Below are 17,956 nucleotides of genomic sequence, written 5' to 3' on the forward strand. Positions count from 1 at the left end.
CGGTCAGCTGTGTTCAACTTGGTAGTCGTGGTGTAGCCATCTTTCGTGCTAACCATGAAGAACTCCAGGAAAAGAATCGTACTGATATTCGCAACAGTGCTGCTCTTTGGATCGGCGATCAGCGAAGAAGACATTTCTGAAGAGTCAATACAACCAGGAAGTCTCGGCTATACCAAAACAGGATCCAATGAATCTGAGAAAGGGTTCGAAGACGACAGAAAAGATGAGGTTTCTGTTGTGAGCAGCGAGGAGGAAGGAATTCCACGAAAGACACCTGTAACCTACACGGCGGCTGTGGTGGAATATGAACCCTACAGCAACTGGGAACTAGGTGGCCTTCACATTATTCTGGAAAATGCGAAGATATTTGAAGAGTTTACCATCGAAGCTAAATTCAAGGTAGGACTGAAAGAACTGGTGTGTGTGTGTGTGTGTGTTTACATAGTCGCAGTGCATAAAGGTTGGAGTCCCGTCTCTCTTCTATTCGTCAAACCTTGCTATGAATTAGTTTATAATGTTGGCTAGAGTTATATGTTTATTTATTTGTGTGCGTGTGTGTGTGTGTTTATCCGTGCGTGCGCACATGTTTGTTTTTTGTATTGGCAGTTTTGTGTAACACGAGAGTTTATTACCATAATATCCTGTCCCAGCATTCAAATCAGTCTGGTCTCCAGGCGCGCATTAGCTCGGTAGACAATCTGTCGTTTGTCCAAGCCCCCATTTGGAAAGCTGAATTATCTTTTACACTTATTTTCTTTTGGAGTATTGAATCATGTTAACACTTTACCCGCTGATGCTAATTTCTTTAATTCTTACCCTATGTGCATTTAAACAAATAAGCTTGTCAGCCATTTCCCTTCCCCCAACGTCTTCTTCATGTCTGTAGATGTAGTTATGACTAATATCAGCAATCCATTGCATGATTTGCGCCTTTGGTGGTGGGTGAACCTAGGAATTGGGAGGCTTGTTAAGTACATCTGTGCAGTGTCGTAATATCCATACAGGTAACAGAATGTGGGTTATCTAATATATAATTAAGTTGTCCTAATCACGCTTGAGCTCTGCACGCCATCCGGAATCAAGACGGTTCCAACACAGACTAGACTTGGCCACAGATTCAAATCGTCGTAAATCAGGGTTTGGCGTACCAGAATCGGATATTCTTTGATGTATAAAGTTTCTCACGTGTCAACCGAAATTGCTGGGAATAGGTATCTTGCTATCTTTTAAGTATTTGGAGGGACTTTTCAAATATCAAAAAATATCACACTGGAAGGGTTAAATCAAAGAGTATTGTAAGTGTGATTTGTGTCACGTCAAATTAACATAAGAACATAACATATGAATGGAGACTGCAAGAGACAATAAGGCCTACACTGGGCAGCTCCGTATCCATTACCACCTGTCATCCCCATCCATAAAGTTGTCTAATCGTTTCTTAAAACAATTGATAGTTTCAGCGCTCACTACATGGTTACTAAGTGTATTGAATGAATATAAAGTTTGGTGAAATAATTTTTACTTAAAGGTCGTTTTTGCCATTATGTGCAAATCTAGTTGCCATATAATCACACAATTCAGACTCAATTTTTTAACATCAGCAAAAGGTAGATAATATAATTCTTAATTTTACATATTTTCAACAAAAACATACGTTTATGGCAAATATGCTGAACAATTAACTTCACCATCTTTTGATTCTGCCCAGAGGCTGTTGCAGGATGGATTGATTGATTGGAAATTCACAGAAGGTACGTAGTTTACTCCCAACAAATGAATTTCTAAGAAGTTCCGCAACTGTGACTTGAACTCTTGCATGTACGACTAAACCTGACCATTCCCCAACAGCGCTCAGTTGTCAGCGTTCACCGAGTCTATTCAGACGAGCCATCCGACAAATGTATGACAAATTAATTAATTGATCGAAACTTGACTGTTTTTTAGTTGACTTAAAAGAATTTCAGTCATAAGCCTGACAGTTTAAATGCGGCTCTACAGCCGCATGGCGATTAAATTCACATGTACAACTAAGGTACTTCAACTGTCGAACTTGGAAACCACTGGGCGGGATATTTATTGCTTGAGGTCGGATTTCTTTGTAAAGTTTGATGACGATTTGTTCTGATTCTTCAGGATGCAGACTTGATCGTGTTTCCTGAGGGCGGTCTTACCACCCTCGACTTCCGTAATACCCAAGTCGACATCGATAGCTTGTCCCAGATCGTGCCCGATCCACAGGATCTGATCGCTCCCTGCTTCCACGAAGATACTTCGGATTATCAAAAGGTAATGGTAATGACAAGGTGTTTAAAGTATTTCTCTATTAATCAGTCATCAGGAATTATTCATGTAAATCGAATAAATTACCTATATGAATAGAAAAAAATCACTAGGAACACTGCTCACTCCAGACAACCATAACAAACACCCCTACAGTGAAATATAACGGCCAAACTCTTCTAGTGAAAAAGAACCCTAAAATTCTATATCTCATCTTTATACCCGCATGACCTGAGTCCATACGTCAAAGATCTGACAGTGAAAATCAACAACAAAACAAACCTGCTCAAATCCATCTCGATTAATTTTAGGCTTCGGGCAATGGAAGAAAAACTAATTACTGTCTTCAGTCACTTCATAAAGAAAATACCTTCAACTACGCTTTCACAACTTGGTTCCCAAAAATCAACCAAACATAGACACTTTACAAACTATATAAAATAACACTGAGAAATTAACAGGATGCACCAAAGCCACCTCAATAGGACACCTACATTTAGAAACTAGAATTCTCCCCATAAGACATATAAAAAGGATAGGGACATAGTTCTATGCTAGAACCCTCAATCCCATTCACCCATCACAGTGTACCACACAAGCACTACCAGCTGAAGAAAAAACAATACTCAAACATATACATTAACCTAACATTTGTTCCACACAATACATCGGCACAAAAATACATTCATACATACTTACATATACCAAAGGCTTTTTCCCCTTACACGGGTGGTAGCCAAAAAGAAAAAGGCATAGAAACCACTCCCACCCATTCCATTTCCTATATATTCCACTCCCTTCCACCCTCCTCCCTCCCTCCCATCTTGGCACCTCCCGGATGACGGGTCATCCCTGCATCCTGTCCACTGCCCTGGGTCAGAAGCAGTGTCGCAAGACACAGCACATCCACAGCATGGCCGCTTCATAAATTCGGCGACCCCCCCTCTCCATCCCCTCACATTCATACGCAGACCAATAAACAAGGTATTCAAGACAGACCACCAAACTCGATACATTACCAACCCCACAAAAAAAAAAAAATAAAAAAAAAAAACTCTGAAGATACGAACAACACTTGCGTTCAGGACACCATCCGGCTCTTAAGGCAGTATCAACACAGAATAGTCCTTATTACAAAATCAAACTGCCCTAGATGCAGCCACTTAAAAGACATCGAATACTTACAATCCTTAGACAACAACCCAATATTTTTTCCCTGAATGACCCATGAGCCCATCCGATGGCCGTTGCCGGATACTTGGAGGCCATGGGGTCTCCTGCAAGAGAGATCTGGGGCAACAGAAGTAGGTGGAAGTGATTACTGTATGTATATAGCTGACGGTTGCGACAAACATCCTGCAGAGGTGCTCTCATGTAAGTTTGTAAACTTCTTTATTCAAACACGTAATCTTATTTTTTTCGTAAGTTCCCTGTATTTGTCATTATTTTCTGTTGTATGTAGCCTCATGATGGGCCAAAATATCTACTGTTGATATGGTATTACGATGTATTCCGATGTATATTGTAATAAATAGATTACGTTTGGGTCTAACTTACATAGCACAGAAATTTGCTTCCATCATACATTCGTGTATTTTTCTCCAAGGCAAAGGATGGTTATCAAAATGGAGGCTAGGGTGTGTTATAAAGTGATTTATAAAGTCAGACGGCTGTTGAGGAAATGTCGTTCAGGGAGCGGTGGTCATTATTAATGATTCCATGGCAAAATTTAACATATTTTTCTGACATTTTTCTTGCTAATTTGAACAAACCTGGCATTTGTTTCTATGGGAAACCACTATTTTCTGTTCAAAAAAATAAAAAAAAAAAAAAAAAAAAAAAATATATATATATATATATATATATATATATATATATATATATATATATATATATATATATATATATATCGAATTCTTTCACCTTAACCTAACACAACCTTCACTCGTCTTGCCTAACCACCCCTGAATCCTCAAGCGGGGTGCGATTTACCTCGACTCTTGGCCAGCCATAGGGGCTCTGCTATGGTGCTTGTTGAGGGGCGCCGCTATTGTGCTTGTTCAGGGGCTCCGAGCCCCAAGCAAAGGCGAGGGACAAAGCAGGAACGAACGAGCTTTATGCTAAAATAGATTTTTTATGTAATTGATTTACTTATTTGTTTATTTATTATTTGTGTATTTATTGGTATATTCATTTATTTATCTATTATGTATTTATCCATTTCTATTCACAAGACTCGTATCTGCCCGAGTCCTGCGAGGAAAAAATCCACTAAAAGATTCAACTTTTACTTCCGACATATCCTTCTGTTGTTTTCGATCCTTTCGCTGCGCAGGGAAGTTTGCAAGAATAACCTGGCGGTAGTGAAATTGTTAATGGAAATAAGTTTCTCTTTTTGGCTGCAAAGGTTTCCTTTGTCTGAACAAAATCTCCATGAGGCAGTCAGAACAATGCACTTTTTAAGTCTTTATTTTTCAACATAAGAGTAAAGACCTTTCCCTCGCCCCCATTCCTATCTCGAAAAAATCTGGACCGCACTCCAAGACAGAATTAATTTTTATAAATATGGACGGGGTATTAATGGAAGAATAATCTTTTTAACAACAAACGAAAGACGGTTGCGTGATGACGTCACCCTTCACACAAAATAGAATAGATTATGATAAAATAGAGTAACAAATAAAACTAAGCAAAATCAAAATATTAACAAATAGAAATTAAATAAAACGGTGAAATTATGCCCTTCACAATAATGCTTATGAAGTTACCCTCCCACCTGCCACTCAAAGATGAAAAAATAATAATAATAAAAGAAAACAAAATAAAAAGCGTGAGATTCTCAGACTTACAATTTTTTTCCTATGTTCTGAAAATACTACGTTCTTCAGTTTCATTTTTACATTCACTAATCTTATCGCATATACCTGATGTCAAATTCCCTTCTACTTCCAACTGTCGTCAGATTTTTTTTTTCCATCTCCGTGGGATCCAATTGGCAGTTTCTCTCATGGTTTTCAAATGTCATATTCATGAGAAACGCCAGCTGGTCTATGATAATTATTTGAATACGTATTCACATGGATACACGCACGCACGCACGCACACACACACACACACACACACACACACACACACACACACGACTCGGTGGCGCGGTTGGTAGAGTCCCCGACTGCCACTACGGTGGTCCGGGTTCGAATCCTGCTCAGGGCTGAAGTAGTTTTAGTGTCACTGCTCTTCGAGTCATTACTCCAACTCTCGTGGGTGGGGAGTTGGGTGTGTGTGTGCGTGTAAGGTCACAGCATTACCCACAGATCGGTCATACGAGCTTTGAGCTCTCTTACGGGAGGGAAATAGCTGTTGATCACGAGTCCAGCGTGTGATCTAAGACCAAGGTGAATACACACAGATACACGCGCGCGCGCACACACACACACACATGCACACATACAGTACATACATAAGCACACACACACACGTATGTATGTATGTATATACGTAATGAATGTATGTATGCATATATGCCTGCATGTATGAATGATATGTGGATACGCACTCATATACATCCACATGTGCACACGCACATACACACACGTGCACACACGCATGCATACCCACACTAACATACACACGTGTGTTGTAGTCTAAATTTGCGACTACAACGTTGATGGAAAATGATACACTGCAGACGGTTGAAGGTCGTGTAATTAAAGAAAAGATTAATTCCCCAAACGGGTCGAATACACTGTTCACGCAGTTCCATTGTATGTATGTATTTATATATATATGTATATACATATGTATCGGGGTATGTATGTATGGATTTAAGAAGGGGAAAGCCAACCCAGCTACCACCAACGACCGGTCCTGGAGCTGCAACGTCTACGTCGTGGGACCACCCCCCAACCCCAAGAGTTGGGGGCCAATCAGCAGCAACTACCCCTGGCCATCAGCTCTACGCAGATGGCACCGATCCCCAAGGAGGAGCTACGCCTACCTGGGGGAGTACCACAATCCTTTTTTTTCCAACACACAATGTTACGTTTTTTCTGCACTGAGGGGTCATTTTCCGGCGATCACCCCTCTTCTTCTACTTTTAGCCGGAGATGTAGAGAGCAATCCTGGGCCCACCACAAAATACACATGCCCAACATGCTCTAAACCCATTACTTCGAGCAGACAGACAAAGGGCTCAGTTCAGTGCAATATGTGCAAAAACTGGGCCCACCTCACTTGTACAACACTTGCTGACACAAACCAATACACAAACACTTGGACATGTTCTACCTGCCTTCCAGTAACCCCAATCCCACCTCCCCAACCACAGCCAACACCCTTACCCACTCCCAATTTCCCTTTGCCCTTACCCCCGATTAGTACTCCCCTTCCTTTGTCCCCGATCTCTCCTTTCCCCCCCTCTGACCCAGATCCTACACCTTCCCCACTACCACCCCAACCTCAACCCCAAACGGCAACATACAACACATACAAAACACACAACATCAACATATTACAACACAACATTGACGGTATTAACACTAAAAAACATGAACTTGAACACTTTCTTAAACAACACAACATACACATTGCAATTCTACAAGAAACAAAATTAAGACACTCACACAAAACACCATCATTTCATAATTACACCACCATCAGACAAGACCGGACTGACGGCAATGGCGGTGGACTCATCACCCTGATCCACCATTCCATCTGTTTTGTGGACACAAGTGCCACAACCAAAATTCTCCTCCCTACCACAGATAACACAACAGAAACCCAATCCATTCGTATCCGCACAGGCAACAATTCAACACTAACAATAGTTAACATGTACATTCCCCCCCAATCATCCCCCACAGTTCCAAACACCTTCAGACCTCAACTCAGCCAACTAACCTCAATCCCCAACCTGATCATGGGTGGTGACTTCAACGCCAAGTCGTCTGCCTGGTTTGTCGACAACCCTGACACAGACAGAGGGCTTGATATACAGACTCAATTCGACTCATTGACTATCATGAACAACACGCATAATCATACACATATCCCATACCAAGCCCTCTACACTCCCTCCTCTCCTGATATCACCTTTTGCTCCCCCTGCCTAACCCCAACAACATCATGGAGAGTGGTCGGAGCCCTTGGTTCTGACCACCTTCCAATCATCATCACCACCAAAACAAGATGCACCCCAGCTGGCCACAGACACACTTACACCAATTACAAGAGAGCTAACTGGGAAGCCTTTAATGAAGAGACAGAACAACATTTTGAAACACTTAACAGTACACCAATCACAAACATAAACAATGCTGTGCACGCTTTTAATACAATCATACAAAACGCAGACAAGAGATACATCCCTAGAGGCAACAGAAAATCACACAACCCCAACTTCACACCAGAAATCCAAGGCCTCATCAGACAACGTGACACACTTAAACACGATACCCCCACACCTATCCCTCAAAACATAGCAGACCAAATACAAACATTAAACACTGTGATTGCCAATAAAATACATGAACAAAAAACACAAAATTGGCAAAACTTTATCAACACACTTGATCACAAAACAAACACCAGCAAATTGTACAAAACACTCAACAGCATCACACTATCCAACACTAACACTACACGCTCTCACGCAGCAATAATCACAACAACAGATAATCTACCCTCAAACAGACAACAAGCAAACGCACTCATACGTCATTTTGCACAGACGAGCCATCTTACATCTCACCCTGACGACCGACGCACCATTCGACGTAAGAAAGACTTTCCCACAGACTCAGACTATACACCCTTCATAGACAGTCAGACAAAACTCATAATGCATAGTCTCAAGCACTCATCTGCCTGTGGCCCTGATAACATAAGCAACATCCACCTAAAACACATTGGACCACAAGGTATACACGCACTCACAAACATTGCAAACTACAGCTATTCACACAACACTATACCCGACATCTGGAAGCATGGTAAAATAATCACCATTCCAAAACCGAACAAAGACCCAACAATCCCAACATCGCACCGCCCAATCACACTTCTCTGCACCCCCTCTAAAGTCATTGAACGCCTAATACTTAAACTTGTCACACCATATATTCCCCTTGCTGACTCACAACACGGTTTTAGGCCACTACACTCCACAAACACTCTTCTGACAAACCTCACACAAAGAATTTTAGATGGCATCAATTCAGATAGGCCCCACCACAGAACACTTCTTATAACATTGGACATTAGTAAAGCTTTTGATGCTATCCCCCGCCACAACCTAACAAATAAAATATATAACACAGACATGCACAATAACACCAAAAGATGGCTGGCCAATTATCTGGCAGGCAGGAATGCTCATGTGTCATATAATGGCCAATCATCGCACATCAGAAACATTAAGAACGGAGTACCACAGGGCTCAGTTCTATCCCCCACATTATTTAATCTATACATGCATGACTTACCCACGCCAGACACCTCAGAAATACAAATCTCTTCCTACGCAGACGACATAACAATCACATGCACACATCGTAACACAGACAAAGCTGCAGAAATAATCCAGCCTTACCTTGACACACTCAACACATGGTTCATCACAAACAGACTCAAAATAGCTCCAACCAAATCTACAGCAACACTTCTCACCAACTGGACAAAAGAACACAAATACATACCTCATCTCTACATCAACAACACTCTAATACCACACACAAACACACCGAAAATTCTTGGTGTAACATACGATACATCCATGTCTTTCAAACAACACCTCACAAACATAAAAAACAAATGCACACCTAGACTTAACGCACTTAAGTCGATCACTGGAACAACATTTGGACAAAACAAAGAAACTAATATAACAATATACAAACAATGCATACGCTCAGTGATGAATTATGCGAGTCCTGCATGGGCTCCTAATCTCAGTGAGACACACCACAACACCCTTCAAATCATACAAAACAAAGCCCTAACAACAATTACAGGCTGCACAAATACATCACCTACAGACCATTTACACCATGAAACAAAAGTCCTCAAAGTCAAGGACCACCTCGACATGAGAGGCACACAAACACTTGCTGCAGCCACCACAAACACATCACACCCGCTACACTACATAGCAGAACACCCACACACACCAAGAAACATTAAAACTACACCCATAGACCTTTATTACACACAGATGCTCTCTTCTCTTCCTCCACAACCACCAAATACCAGCCTCCGGAAACATATTCATAATCATATCACTCACCGCTCCATTAACACACTGAAAGACAACACACTGCTGCATGCCAGACCCCCTGATATCCACCCTTCTGAATCCTCTCTCCCACGTAAGGACAGAGTCCACTTGGCCAGACTGCGATGCGGTCACCACCCAGCACTTCTAAGCTACCAGAAGAGGCTGGACGACCGTGTTGTGAACAGCTGCCCAGGATGTAACACTTCACCCCATACCATACAACACATAATGGAAGACTGCATTATACACAATCATGCACGCAAACAACACAACATATACTCTATAAAGGATTTGTGGGAAAACCCAGTTTCGGCTGTGGCCTTCCTTGGGGAGACGGGACTGCTCGGACAGACAGTCTAGGGAACGACAACAACAACAACAACCACCAACGACCCCATCCAGCCCCCAAAGCCAAAAGATTGGAGAGGGGGCTGGGCTGATGGCTAATTTTCTCGTCCCTCTTATAAATTACACATCCCTTGTCATTCTCTTCACACACTTTCCACCATAAGGACAGAAGCGCTGGGAAATTATAGTCCATAGCAACACACCTATTGGAGACGTCAATGATTTATTTTCTCTCTCCCCTTACATTTCTCTTCTTGCTTCTCTACTTCCCAAATCAGCAAATCTGTCTCATCTACTCTTATCTCCTTTCTCTTGAAGAACTCTCTTATACTTTCTCCTTTTCACTTTTTTCTTTTCTGTAGTTACACACCTTTTACACAATATCTATTATACGTACTTCTTCCTTTATCTTCATTGACTCATACGCTGAATAGGTTAAGTGTTTATTCTATAAGCAATAACCAGCGCTTCTGTCTTAAGAGACACTATCGGATCTAAGAGCAAGTCATGAGGTAGTAAATGAGATGTTTAAGAGAGGTAGAAGAAGGGAGGGGTGTAACCTTCACGAAAAGTGTATTTTAATTAAACGGAGAAGTAATTGTGTAGAGGTTAGAGTGCTTGGCAAACAGTGTTGGTCGGTCGTGGTTAGTCTTTCATTATGAGCTTTCTCTGTGGTAAGAAATTGATTCACTCTTACGTCTCCTTTGCATAGAGTTATAGCGATGCTACTGTGAGAGGAGAAAGGGGAGTTGGTGAGTTCGTCTCCTTTATTGTAAGGTACGAGTGAACTGACTACATGCGGCCAGGAGTTGATATATATATATATATATATATATATATATATATATATATATGGCGCGGGTAGTGACCCGTGGTACGTAATTACATAATTGCACTGGATTAGGTTAGGTCGGGTCAAGCAGGGTCGCATTGTCACAGAAGCGTCAGGTCTAGCCATGTAGGCGACAACGTGCTTTCCATGCCACGTGCTTGCCGCCAGCGTGATGGGTAGAGGCAACATAATTCCAATGAAGAGAGGGAAGAAGTTGTGACGTCAAATAATGCTAGCATTGTCAGTGCGCCATTTACGACAATGGTTACAGCGCCGTCATCAAAATCGATATCTATCAGTGGATCTTTTCTTCTTTGTATTTATTGGTATATTCATTTATTGATTTATTATGTATTTATCCATTTCTATTCACAAGACTCGTATCTGCCCGAGTCCTGCGAGGAAAAAATCCTATAAAAGATTCAACTTTTACTTCCGACATATCCTTCTGTTGTTTTCGATCCTTTCGCTGCGCAGGGAAGTTTGCAAGAATAACCTGGCAGTAGTGAAATTGTTAATGGAAATAAGTTTCTCTTTTTGGCTGCAAAGGTTTCCTTTGTCTGAACAAAATCTCCATGAGGCAGTCAGAACAATGCACTTTTTAAGTCTTTATTTTTCAACATAAGAGTAAAGACCTTTCCCTCGCCCCCATTCCTATTTCGAAAAAATCTGGACCGCACTCCAAGACAGAATTAATTTTTATAAATATGGACGGGGTATTAATGGAAGAATAATCTTTTTAACAACAAACGAAAGACGGTTGCGTGATGACGTCACCCTTCACACAAAATAGAATAGATTATGATAAAATAGAGTAACAAATAAAACTAAGCAAAATCAAAATATTAACAAATAGAAATTAAATAAAACGGTGAAATTATGCCCTTCACAATAATGCTTATGAAGTTACCCTCCCACCTGCCACTCAAAGATGAAAAAATAATGATAATAATAAAAGAAAACAAAATAAAAAGCGTGAGATTCTCAGACTTACAATTTTTTTCCTATGTTCTGAAAATACTACATTCTTCAGTTTCATTTTTACATTCACTAATCTTATCGCATATATACCTGATGTCAAATTCCCTTCTACTTCCAACTGTCGTCAGATTTTTTTTTTCCCATCTCCGTGGGATCCAATTGGCAGTTTCTCTCATGGTTTTCAAATGTCATATTCATGAGAAACGCCAGCTGGTCTATGATAATTATTTGAATACGTATTCACATGGATACACGCACGCACGCACGCGCACACACACACACACACACACACTTCAGCGAATGGACGGCTTGGATGACGTTCTGAAGAAAACTGAAGTCTGTGGATCCCAACGCAAAGAGAAGTGCCTAGTGTTTTTACAGGGTGGGGGGGGGGGGAATTGCTCGTGGAGTAGTGGGAAAGTAGGGAAAGAGGAAAAGGGGAGGGATTACTGAGGGAAATGGAAAGAAATGAGGAGGGAGTAGACTTGGCCCAGCCAGACAAGCGGAAGGTAAACAAAAGGCTGAGTGAGGATGAAATGTCTAATAAAATTGTAAAGATTAGAAGTATAGAGAGGAGCAATACAGTAGAAAGTGACGAGAATATGTTCCAGGGATTTAAAGAGGGTGGGGGGGACACAACCCCCCCCCCCGACTGATAAGACTAGAGGAGAGAGTTGATAAGGTGATCGAGGACTTGGAACGTAAGTTAGGTAATGTAGACTCCATTTTCCAGAGAATTGAAAGGTTGGAACAACTAGAGAAGGCTAACAGAAACTTAACTGAAGAAATAGAGGACCTAAAAAGACAGTTAGGAAATGTAAAGGAGGAGAATGAGAAATTGAAGAAGAATAGTAATGAAAACAGAGAGAAAATAGCTACAGAAGCTAAAAATTGGAGAATAACTCAAGAAGGGAATAAGGTTTCATTCACTGACATAGTCAAACAGCAATTGAAAGAACATAATGAAGACTCAGTTATTAAAGTGATGAGACAGAAGGAGAATATAGTAAGAGAATTAGCTGACAAAAAGAAATGTATAATTATATTAGGAATGGAAGAGAAACATAACCCAGATAGAACCGCAAGAATCAAGGAGGAAAATGAAAGAGTAAGCAGTTTATTAAAATTAGTCCAGGACGATGAACCAGAAATTATAAAGGAAATTGAGGAAAAATTCAGACTCTGAAAATATAGTACAGATAAGACCAGACCAATTAAGATTAAATTCAGGTCACAAACAACGGCAGAGAAAATTCTATCCAAGACAGGGAAACTAGCAACAAATGATCAATATAAAAAGGTATGGATAAAAAGAGAAATGAATAAGGAGGAAAGAGAGGCAGAAAAGCAGAAAAGAATTGAAGCTAAGGCAAAAAACGAGGAAAGAACGGAGTCAGAGAAAGAGAGATTCTATTGGAGAGTAGTGAACATGAAAATAAAGCAGTTCGACATACTAAAGAAAAACATAAGGGAAACAGAGAACACAATGGAAGTGGCAGAAAACTAAGAGTGTCTTACACAAATATAGATGAAAAAATAATAATAATAATAAAAGAAAACAAAATAAAAAGCGTGAGATTCTCAGACTTACAATTTTTTTCCTATGTTCTGAAAATACTACATTCTTCAGTTTCATTTTTACATTCACTAATCTTATCGCATATATACCTGATGTCAAATTCCCTTCTACTTCCAACTGTCGTCAGATTTTTTTTTCCCATCTCCGTGGGATCCAATTGGCAGTTTCTCTCATGGTTTTCAAATGTCATATTCATGAGAAACGCCAGCTGGTCTATGATAAATATTTGAATACGTATTCACATGGATACACGCACGCACGCACGCACACACACACACACACACACACACACACACACGACTCGGTGGCGCGGTTGGTAGAGTCCCCGACTGCCACTACGGTGGTCCGGGTTCGAATCCTGCTCAGGGCTGAAGTAGTTTTAGTGTCACTGCTCTTCGAGTCATTACTCCAACTCTCGTGGGTGGGGAGTTGGGTGTGTGTGTGTGCGTGTAAGGTCACAGCATTACCCACAGATCGGTCATACGAGCTTTGAGCTCTCTTACGGGAGGGAAATAGCTGTTGATCACGAGTCCAGCGTGTGATCTAAGACCAAGGTGAATACACACAGATACACGCGCGCGCGCACACACACACACACATGCACACATACAGTACATACATAAGCACACACACACACGTATGTATGTATGTATGTATGTATATACGTAATGAATGTATGTATGCATATATGCCTGCATGTATGAATGATATGTGGATACGCACTCATATACATCCACATGTGCACACGCACATACACACACGTGCACACACGCATGCATACCCACACTAACATACACACGTGTGTTGTAGTCTAAATTTGCGACTACAACGTTGATGGAAAATGATACACTGCAGACGGTTGAAGGTCGTGTAATTAAAGAAAAGATTAATTCCCCAAACGGGTCGAATACACTGTTCACGCAGTTCCATTGTATGTATGTATTTATATATATATGTATATACATATGTATCGGGGTATGTATGTATGGATTTAAGAAGGGGAAAGCCAACCCAGCTAGCACCAACGACCCCATCCAGCCCCCAAAGCCAAAAGATTGGAGAGGGGGCTGGGCTGATGGCTAATTTTCTCGTCCCTCTTATAAATTACACATCCCTTGTCATTCTCTTCACACACTTTCCACCATAAGGACAGAAGCGCTGGGAAATTATAGTCCATAGCAACACACCTATTGGAGACGTCAATGATTTATTTTCTCTCTCCCCTTACATTTCTCTTCTTGCTTCTCTACTTCCCAAATCAGCAAATCTGTCTCATCTACTCTTATCTCCTTTCTCTTGAAGTACTCTCTTATACTTTCTCCTTTTCACTTTTTTCTTTTCTGTAGTTACACACCTTTTACACAATATCTATTATACGTACTTCTTCCTTTATCTTCATTGACTCATACGCTGAATAGGTTAAGTGTTTATTCTATAAGCAATAACCAGCGCTTCTGTCTTAAGAGACACTATCGGATCTAAGAGCAAGTCATGAGGTAGTAAATGAGATGTTTAAGAGAGGTAGAAGAAGGGAGGGGTGTAACCTTCACGAAAAGTGTATTTTAATCAAACGGAGAAGTAATTGTGTAGAGGTTAGAGTGCTTGGCAAACAGTGTTGGTCGGTCGTGGTTAGTCTTTCATTATGAGCTTCCTCTGTGGTAAGAAATTGATTCACTCTTACGTCTCCTTTGCATAGAGTTATAGCGATGCTACTGTGAGAGGAGAAAGGGGAGTTGGTGAGTTCGTCTCCTTTATTGTAAGGTACGAGTGAACTGACTACATGCGGCCAGGAGTTGATATATATATATATATATATATATATATATATATATATATATATATAGATATATATATATATATATATATATATATATATATATATATGGCGCGGGTAGTGACCCGTGGTACGTAATTACATAATTGCACTGGATTAGGTTAGGTCGGGTCAAGCAGGGTCGCATTGTCAAAGGAGCGTCAGGTCTAGCCATGTAGGCGACAACGTGCTTTCCATGCCACGTGCTTGCCGCCAGCGTGATGGGTAGAGGCAACATAATTCCAATGAAGAGAGGGAAGAAGTTGTGACGTCAAATAATGCTAGCATTGTCAGTGCGCCATTTACGACAATGGTTACAGCGCCGTCATCAAAATCGATATCTATCAGTGGATCTTTTCTTCTTTTTTTCACCGTAGGCCCTGAAAGTCCTCAGCTGCGCTGCCGCGACCTTGGAAATATACATGGCCGTAAACCTCGTAGAAAAGATTCCGGCCTCTATTGACATACCACCGAGCGGCGCTCCACCATCAGACACACGACCAACCACAGTGATCGATGAAGGGTCTGGTGTGATCGATGAAGAAGATAATGGACAAAAAGCGAAAACGAATGAAAGTTATTATCATAACACCAACGTCGTCTTTGATCGCCTAGGAAGAGTGATTGCTAGGTGAGTTACGTGCACTGATTATATATTCATCCATGCTCGTTCTTCGACCGGCGCGCGCGCGCATACACACACACACACACACACACACACACACACACACACACACACACACACACACACACACACACACACACACACACACACACACACACACGACTCGGTGGCGCGGTTGATAGAGTTCCAGATGTCAGTACGGCGGTGCCGGCGGTACCTGGTTCGAATCCTGCCCAGGGCTGAAATTATTTCAGTCTCGCTGTGCTTCGAGTCGTTACTCCAACTCTCGCGGGCGAGGAGTTGGGTGTGTGTGTGCATGTAAGGTCATAGCATTACCCATAGATCGGTCATAAGAGCTCTGAGCTCTCTTCCGGGAGGGAAATAGCCGTCGATCACGAGTCCAACACATGACCCAAAGACCAAGGTGAATCACACATACACAGATACGCGCACGTAGGAGAGAAGCATCCCTTTTACCCATCTTTAAAGCCCATCAACACCCCGAACTCGATCTGGATGTGCACCCCTGAGGGGCTGGAACTCGATCCCCGGACCACTCCTGAGACTTTCAAATTTGGCTATCCCCCTCAACACACTTCCCCATAGAGCTGACAACTGGCGACTGGAACCAGAAACTGTCAGTAATTGTTAGTCTTTGGCCCTGTTCACACTAGCGGTTTGGACCGCGCTGAAACCGCGGCGACACCGCAGAGTCAAGGAAATTCTACGCGGTTGTGAGTGAACGCCTCCATTGATTTTTATTGTAATTGAACCGCTGTGGTTTCAATCACGGCGGTTGAAACCGTTAGTGTGAACAAGACTGCTTTCTTTAGAGATCTGTGGAAGGATCCGAGGACCGTTGCTGGTTACTGTGGGGTGGTGGGTGTCTAATTACTGAAACATGAATATATATATATATATATATATATATATATATATAAACATATATATATATATATATACACACACATATTTGTTGTTAAAAAAGCCATTACGAAGTTGTCTGATGGTCCTCAGGTACCGCAAAAAGCATCTGTACTTGTCCCCCCACCTCCACCCTGGCCTCGATCCAGACGAGTCTGCCCTCTTCCACACGGACTTTGGAGTCACTTTCTCGCTTCAGGTAAGGAACTCCTTCGCTGTGGTGACTTTTATTTATCTATTTATTTGTTAATTTTATTTATATTTTTTTCGCTAACGTCGATTATTCAGCCAAGAGGTGGCGTGGGTCCATGCATCGGAGCTCCATCATCGCGCAAGCCAGATGATGAAAGTCGTCTTTGATAGACCAAACAAGAACTTACAAAGATCGTCATCGGGTTAATCAAGTAGATATAGTATATATATATATATATTAATACTAAATATGTATGAGGTAAACAAAAGTAATTCCGGTTATCATGGAGACATGACGTCACTTGGACAGTCAGCCAATCAATGAAATCCAAGATTGCACTATAGTAAATGGCCTGGTTAAACCAGGTACAGGTTAACTTCTGTACGAGCGTGAGGACACAGATCAGCTTGAGTCACATACAAAATAAGCAATTATTACAATAACCTACTCAAAACACATAACAGATAATAAAAACGCCAAAGCAAATATATACCCTTTTTTCGTTCTGGAAATTTCATTAATTTCTAATTCATGGGATAACCGATTAAGATAATTTCACTCTTTGGATTTAAAGTTCCTTAGATGTAGGGGGCATGAGATACCACAGTATATATTAACTTCTGGATGAGACCTCAAGGCCTATTGTAACGTATAACAGAGACCCAGGTTTTTGAATGATCAGCCTACGCGATCGTTCTCACGGTTCTTGTCTTTCAACAGATCTGTTTTGATATAATGTATGCAGACCCCGCTGTGAGTAATGTCGTTAAACATGGCGTGCATGACGTCATTCTTAGTACTGCCTGGATTGACGAGCTACCTTTCCTTACAGGTTTGTATGCAAGGGAATAATGTTAATAACAACCAGGCCCGTGCAGGGGGGGGGGGAGAGAGGTGCTAGGGGTGCCCGAGCACCTGCCCCTTTGCCCTGTGGCCCAAAAGTGCCCTTCACAAAACTATATAAAAATGAATGAAAAATTATTTCTCACAGGCTTTTTCCATTTTCTTCCATTCAGAAATTATAATGTTGCCAAATACGAATAATACAAAAGAGTGAAGTGCCCAATTTCCTGCCCAAAGCACCTGCCCCTTGCAATGTCTGTGC

General features: G+C 41.3%; 1 protein-coding gene across 1 annotated transcript in view; it reads left to right on the plus strand.

The window, feature by feature from the left end:
- LOC143025636 (pantetheinase-like) overlaps nt 1-17,956 on the plus strand; it is a 22,911-nt gene continuing 4,955 nt past the window's right edge. Inside the window, exons 1-5 of the mRNA XM_076185607.1 lie at nt 1-399; nt 2,134-2,286; nt 15,487-15,740; nt 16,752-16,857; nt 17,572-17,683. Coding sequence (XP_076041722.1) covers nt 55-399; nt 2,134-2,286; nt 15,487-15,740; nt 16,752-16,857; nt 17,572-17,683 — 970 coding nt within the window. The 5' untranslated portion in view covers nt 1-54. The remainder of the gene's footprint in view (nt 400-2,133; nt 2,287-15,486; nt 15,741-16,751; nt 16,858-17,571; nt 17,684-17,956) is intronic.

The sequence above is a fragment of the Oratosquilla oratoria genome, chromosome 5, assembly GCF_046742065.1.
Source record: "Oratosquilla oratoria isolate Oo_2021 chromosome 5, ASM4674206v1, whole genome shotgun sequence".
In the NCBI taxonomy this organism is placed as follows: Eukaryota; Metazoa; Arthropoda; class Malacostraca; order Stomatopoda; family Squillidae; genus Oratosquilla; species Oratosquilla oratoria.